Genomic DNA, 7,611 nt, shown 5'->3' with positions numbered 1-7,611 from the left:
AGAATGTAGTGCAGGCCAATGTTGACTGCATCGTCCACTGATCTGTTTGCTAGGTAGGCAAACTGTAGGGTATCCAGCATCTGTTCTGTAACAGTCTTTAGGTAGGCCAATACCAGCTGTTCAAAGGTCTTCATGATGACAGATGTCAGAGCAACAGGCCTGTAGTCATTCAGTCCATGGAGGGTTTCTTGGGGACCAGGATGTGGAGACTTTAAAGCAGGAGGGGACCTCACAGAGCTCCAGTGATCTGATGAAGATATGTGTGAAGATAGGATCCAGTTGGTCAGCACATGCTTTGAGACAGGAGGGGGAGACACCACCTGGGCTTTTGGGAGGAATTTGGCCACCCTGCCTTGCACTCTGTCCCAGCGGAGCTGACCTTGGTGCTGAACTACCTTGTCCTTTTGATGATCTTGTCCCTCCATCTGACAGTGGGTTTTCTGTGGTGAAGAGCAGTCTTTTTATGTTTTTGTCACAAATGGAGCTGGAGGATGACAATAGAGGATCAAAATGCAGAGTTTATTGAAGGCTGAACACAAAATAAGAAAAACAGGCAAAGAGTGCAATCGTCACAATACAAAATCTTAATCCAAACAAACAATTGGCATAAGGTAAATCATATGAAAGAACAATGGAAATCGCAAAAAAAACAGCTTAGCAAGTAGCAAGACTAACAACACTTTGCATTCTCTAATGGCATGAGCATTGTTTAAATATACTAAATACAGGAAGTAATCCGGAAATGACCAGAATGGCCAGGAAGTCCTCAGTACTCTGTCAAGGGCTCCCTCTGGTAGCCTGGGAAAGGAAAAAGTGGGTAGGGCTGTTACAATTTCTTTTTAAATTTCGATTAAAAATACTGCTGCATGTTTACAAATCTAAAAATTTCCCAGCCCCTTTTTATCTGAAAGCACTTATAAAATTCTGCATTTCACTATGTTTTAGTACAGGTGAAGTTGATCCACAATTCATGATAGTTAGAAGGACAATATGCATCATGAATCTTCTTGGTATTGACAACCAGGAGGTGGCATAAAATTTCTGATGTTATCTGACCAGCCAAGTCATTGACTGTCTTTAAACAAATTTTAATATTTTAATATTTATAAGATGGGAAAGTGTACTAATTATTGTTAAAAAAAAAAAAAAAAACTTCTTTTCTCTCTGATATTCATAGACCCTGGGAATTATAAATATGTATATAAATGTTTATTATTATTGTTTATTTTCTATATATTATTATAAATATTATTGGATTATTGGTAGTAGTTTCTTTACTCTGAATTGCCATTCTTTTTTTTAATCAGTAATTTTAATATGTGAACATAAATCAGTGTTGCTATTTGCCATCTTAGTATCCTTTCACTTTATGACAATACAGTTATTTGTAAATACAAAATACTATGAACCTTGATTTCTGATGTGGAGTTCAGTTTCAGTGAAATCTGGCACATCGGGTCAATAACGGACATTGCACCTCTAGCCATGGCTATATAATCTGTAACCTCAACAAACGTTTAATAGATATCGAAGTCAAAAACAGATTACAAGAGCTATTCCACTATATTAATATTTAATTGAGTTATATTTGAGTAATATGTTGTTATTACAATGAATATTATTACAACTATAATACAAGACATTTTAGACATTTGAGTTTAATAATGCTATAATTTTATTTGCTTACCTGCATGTTCTTGGGAACAGTGAGTCCTTCTATTGGTTATAAACATGCACATAATATCACTGCTTCTTTATGATCTACTTGCTAAAATTTGACAAGGTAAATACTCTTTTGTTTTACTGTAGAATAATATCAATAATCTATCATGTATGATTCAATCATGTGGTGCAATCAATTAAAAATGCTGTAAGTAACTATAAGATAACCAGTGATTTCATTGTGTTAACGTAGTCCATAGTGTATAAATACTCTATAATCAATTCCATTCCTACAGATATGAAACAACATATGATTAAAAAACAGCACCTATGACTCATTTGATTCATTCACATATTCACATGACCCATAGCATTTTAGTTCTCTCACAATTCAGGACAGGTGCTTAGGTGAAGGTGTCTTTCATCTACAGCTTAGACAGTTTATAACAACAAAGCTGATAATGGTGAACAAAGAAGTGTTTATACTTCATCAGCGCAAGTTATGCGGGCTTTATCTTAATGATTTATTTACAATAATAGAAATCCTACTGAGAAATGCACGTACTTTTGCGAAAGACAACAAAACTCAAAGAATGTGCTTCTGTCAGCAAATACAATTTTTTCCGATTGACACATAGCATAAATGAGATAAGTTTGATGTTGGACTAACAAATCAATCATATAATGACATGACAAAACTTATTCATTCAGGACAAATGAGTCCTGACAAATAATGGATCATTGCTATAGCCTATTATCATCATATCTGTGCACATTGACTAAAGACAGATTAAATTAGAGATTAACTCAGAGCCCCACAAACTGGTACACCTAGAGGAAATGTCAAGATGAACTGACAGTTTCTTGCTTTCTTCTTAACAGTAGCCTGCAGGTTAAGAAAAATGGCACTTTCCCAGGAGAAACACACCACCAAAAGCAATCAGTAAAATCACAGGGAAGATCCTGAAAATGTGTTTGTGGTAATATCCATTGTTGAAAGTGCTTTACAAATAAAATTTAACTGAATTTCTTAACACTAGCTAACATAAGCTACTTAAACTTATCTTTATGGAAAGCAGCAATTTTAACACCTCCACTCTATTTTCAAATTTGCCAGACATTAAAAAAGTGTCTTTTTAACTAACTAACTAACTAACTAACTAACTAACTAACTAACTAACTAACTAACTAACTAACTAACTAACTAACTAACTAACTAACTAACTAACTAACTAACTAACTAACTAACTAACTAACTAACTAACTAACTAACTAACTAACTAACTAACTAACTAACTAACTAACAAGCACAATGCCTCCGGAAAGTATTTACCCCTCAGTAATTATTTGGTTTTTTTGCTGATTGCGATACCAAATTTAAATATATTTTTAGATCAATTTTAGGTCATGCCAGAGATTTTAATTTTCAAAAACAAACCTTCTTCTTTTTAAGCCATCCCTTTTATATCTTATTTTCCCTGTGCTTTTAGTCATTATTCCCATTTGCATGAATTTTTATCTCATACACTCATAGATATCTGGATGTCTAGAACAGAAAGAATTTGCTTGTATTGGCTCTATCCCTCTTGCCCTTGGTGGTAACAATATTTTCAGTTTATTCAGCTGAAACGCAAACTCAAAGCATTATGCTACCACCACTATTCTCAAGGGTTGAAATCGTGTTAACTGTTTTTCATATGTGCTAAACAGAACAAGCTTTTAAACTAAATGGCTCAAAATCATTTTTTAAAAGCTCTCAGATTTTTTCAAATGCCTTCTAGAAAATTCCAGGCATGCTCTTCTTAGACCTGGCTACTTCTGGTAAAGAGTCTATGATGTTGCTGATTTCTACAAGCGTTCAACTGGAAAAGACGGTCTTATAAGGTAGTTCTTATAATGGATTTCAGAGTTTTCTAGAAAAGTTCAAAACATATTTGACTTTCCATGGTCAGTGCTATTTATTATGCAGCCATTCAATGGGACTCAGACAAAAAATGTTATTCTAATGTGACATTTAATGATGCAATACAGCAAAATTAGCAATAGTATCTATGGGGAAATACTTTCTGGAGGCTGTATACAGAAAAAAACTTGACTGAACAAGCAATAACATTAATTTTGTGTTTATGTCCTATTAAGCCGCTTTGAGACAATGTTAAATGTAAAAAGCGTTATACAAATAAACTTGAATCGAATTGAATTATTTTAAAAAATAATAATAATAAATTGATCATTTAAAATGATAAACTTTTTTTTTTTATCTAAAAGTTTAGAGCATAGGTCCTCTTGAACTTGTACTTAGAATCGGTGCTATGGTTAATCCATTACTGACATTAAGTGCTAAGTATCATGGCCACTGTGAGTCATTCTGTGTCTGTAATGTTGTGTGTAAACAATGCTAAAAGCACAAAGCACATTTTAGCACCTTGTGTATAGGCGCAGTCTGGTGTCTTTATAAGGTTAGTGTTCTCACCAGGTTACTTTGCTCCAGTACACAGGAAACACACAACTCTGATCTACACACAATTCAAGTCTAATTAAATTTCATCAGATTGATCCATAAAATAAAAAAAATCCATAAGATAATTTACTGACTGACAAAAAAATGTTAAATCCGAAGTAATGTGTTAGCATGTTGGGCAGGGCTAGGATTTGGGTTCATGGTAGGTGAAGACATAGGAAAGCTGCGCTTTATTGCTTTAAATGAACAATTATAACTAAAAATGGTAAATGTTACAGTACTTGTATCTCTTGTAGTTCATCTTGTTCTTGTACTCATAGCATTACGAATGTTTTTTTGCGAAGGAATCTGTCACATTGTAGTTATTTAGCTGGATATATAATATGTTGGAGTTTCTTTATGATGCGTTGCAAATGTTGAGAACTGGCACATTTGTTTACGGAATCTTCCAAAGTATCTTCCATGTTTCCAAGTAAAACAAAACCGCTCACTGAACTCCAGGTGTCCTACATGGAACCCTGCAAAAAACAGAACACTATTATTTATATATGCACATATGCAATTCAATTTCATTTACATTTCTGTCATTTAGCAGACACCCTTGTCCAGAGTGACTTACAATTTATTTCAATTTATACAACTGAGCAATTGAGGGATAAGGGCCTTGCTCAGGGGCCCAGCAGTGGCAGCATGGTGGACCTGGGATTCAAACTCATGACCTTCCGATCAGTAGTCCAACATCTTATCCACTAGGCTACTACTACAACTAAAAATGTTTAATTATATCCATAAAATAAGATTATTATTAATAAATAATTTCATCACCCATTTTATTATTTGAACGATCAGGAAATCAGTTTATGATTTAATATGTTGCCAATGTCAGACTCTAAACCAAATGGAGCTTCATAAATGGAACTTCATAAAGAGATGAATGCAAATGTCATACTGTGTAAAGTTATAGACCTGTCTATTAGATAAGACTCAATTTAAATGAGCAATAATATTAGAATGAAAACTGTATTGAATTATGTGTATAATGTGATTATTATAGGATTTTTGGCTGTTTGGAAGGCAAAAAGACTCAGGTACATCGTTGACCATGACTATTTTGTGCTGACTCATTTACATGTATCTTGTGCAATATAAAAGCGTAACCCTACTCCCTGTCTCACACAAAGTCTATTCTTTCAAATGCAGGCATGTTTTAAAATCCTGTCTAAACCAGCATCCATAGCCTTTGTAAATAAGCCTATTTGCACTGTGTGTGTGTGTGTGTGTGTGTGTGTGTGTGTGTGTGTGTGTGTGTGTGTGTGTGTGTGTGTGTGTGTGTGTGTGTGTGTGTGTGTGTTTTCAGTCACATGTCTCATGTTCCATCCAAAACTGTATAAAGTTTCTGTTTTCCCTGTGTACTCAGTCTCAATCCAACAGAGCTGTGAACAGAGAGTGAAGATGAAGGTCTGGTTTCTGCTGTTCATGCTGCTGCCACTCTGCCTATATACTACTGGTAATCTAGTACTTTACTATCTTGCTAACTTTTAAATTATTAATAATAATCTTATTTTATGGATATAATTAAACAATTTTAGTATTAGTAGTAGTATACAGTATATTAGTTTTAGTATACAGTAGTACAAGCTGGAAGTATTTTGGATTACAACTGGTTTTTTTTTTTTTTTTTTACAGATTAAATGAACTATAAAATGTAATATATTTAATGCACTTAACAGATTTTTAAAGCTCACAGGAATCACATTTTGTATATTTACTTTAAAAAAAAAAACCTATTCAGTTTCCTGGGGTTTTGTATCTATCTAGCAATAATACATCCTATAATGCGGCACTGTCTTGTTTTTTAGTTCTAAATATCCTAGTTTTGAAGGTTATTATGCAGAATATTACTGTTTTTGTGAAAACATCTCAACAGCTGGATTGCTGTTTTGGTTGTGTGTGTGTGTGTTTAAAGTTAAAAAATAATGACAGTTGTGGCAGTATGGAAAAATGAGACGTAAGATGTAAGAAATACAGCTGTATTGTTAAAGCCAACAGTTTACCGCTGACTGTTAACACCCAGGCAATTAAATCTTTCTGTTCTGTGGATGAGTTCTTGAGACATCGAGACGGTGAGTGTGATTCATGAATTTTTTTTAATGATTGATCCATAGGTGTTGCAGCACAATATAAAATTGACTGCTATGGGGAGGATTTCCTAATGGTGAGGAATATGGTCCTGCATTGCTCAAGCAAAGTTCAGCAGGCGTGTTACACCAGATGTATGTATCACTACACTTTACTAAGTACTAACTGTACTAAGCTAAGCTTCGCTTCAGCACAAATGTTGCATAAGTGTTACACAAAAGCTACTCGAATAAGCGATAAGTCTTTATACATATTAATTGTGTCTCGTGATTATGTTAAAGGTAGATTTCATCTTTCACTAGTGATGGAAAGTGAATGAACAAAGCATAAAACATGACCATTTTTGATGGACTTCAATTGAAATGTAGATTTTGTGATACAAAAATATCTGGAGTATATACGCATCGTAACATCACTTAATTTATCCTGGCTTCAATGTCTTTATTTCTGGATGTGTTCCCTCTAGCATCTGGAGAGAAGGGCTGCGTTCGGATGGAGTTCTGTAAAAGACCTGACTGGAAATGTTGCCAGACAAATCTCTGTAATGCCTAAATTTAACACCAGAGAGAGCTAGATTGGCAATCAAATGTCAAACATTCCATTTTTTGATCCCATTCTTCTGTATTTTGTCTGTAAAAACACCTGATATAGATACCGCTAAATAAATAATTACACATTTTTACTGTGTGAGTCGCGTTTGTGTTAAAATGTAGCACATTCATGTTTGTGTGTATATATATATATATATATATATATATATATATATATATATATATATATATATATATATATATAATATTAGAGTTCTACTAAAATTTACAACGGTACATTTATAAAATGTCCTAACTTACAAACATTGGGATAAAAAATAATATATGATAATATTCATATACTGATATGTTTTTTTTAATAATAGATAATTGCATTATGCTTAATCATTATTACATGGTCATAAATTAAACTATTTAAAGTAGTGTTTTGTAATCACGCTTCAGATTACACACATTTAATGTGTGCTCATGGATTCAACAGATCAAAACTTTTGCACAGAGAAAATAAACACATGAGTACTTCTCTGGTTGTTCTGGTTTTCATCATCTACTGAAGTTAGTGGGTCCTGTTCTGTGACTGGGATCCAATATTTGGTGCTGGCTGCATTTCACAAGCTACAGTACTCGTCTTCTTTAGCACCAGACTTGGTAAACCATATCTTTATGGACTACTCTTTGTGCACAGGGGCATTGTCATGCTGCAACAGATTTGGTGAAAAAGTCTTAATGTTACAACATTAGAAAAGAAAACATAGACATTCTTGTGCTTGTGACTTTATGGGAAATTTTCAGCAAAGG

General features: G+C 33.7%; 1 protein-coding gene across 10 annotated transcripts; it reads left to right on the top strand.

The window, feature by feature from the left end:
• The first annotated feature begins 1,764 nt into the window (after window positions 1–1,764).
• On the top strand, window positions 1,765–6,941 carry wu:fj16a03 (uncharacterized protein LOC335475 homolog). Of its 10 annotated transcripts, XR_007140318.1 has the most exons (7): window positions 1,769–1,783; window positions 2,545–2,642; window positions 3,444–3,546; window positions 5,178–5,211; window positions 5,541–5,630; window positions 6,289–6,396; window positions 6,729–6,941. XR_007140318.1 is itself a non-coding variant. In XM_047811953.1 (3 exons), exons 1-3 carry the CDS (start codon window positions 5,576–5,578, stop codon window positions 6,812–6,814), a joined length of 249 nt encoding a protein of 82 aa, XP_047667909.1. In that variant the 5' UTR covers window positions 5,541–5,575; the 3' UTR covers window positions 6,815–6,941. The 10 variants fall into 10 exon arrangements, 1 of the variants encoding a protein (XP_047667909.1); XR_007140321.1 differs by lacking the exon at window positions 2,545–2,642; XR_007140320.1 differs by lacking the exon at window positions 3,444–3,546.
• Window positions 6,942–7,611: the final 670 nt, after the last annotated feature.

The sequence above is a fragment of the Tachysurus fulvidraco genome, chromosome 4 (genome assembly GCF_022655615.1).
Source record: "Tachysurus fulvidraco isolate hzauxx_2018 chromosome 4, HZAU_PFXX_2.0, whole genome shotgun sequence".
Classification (NCBI taxonomy): Eukaryota; Metazoa; Chordata; class Actinopteri; order Siluriformes; family Bagridae; genus Tachysurus; species Tachysurus fulvidraco.
This window is presented reverse-complemented; position numbering and strand designations above follow the sequence as displayed.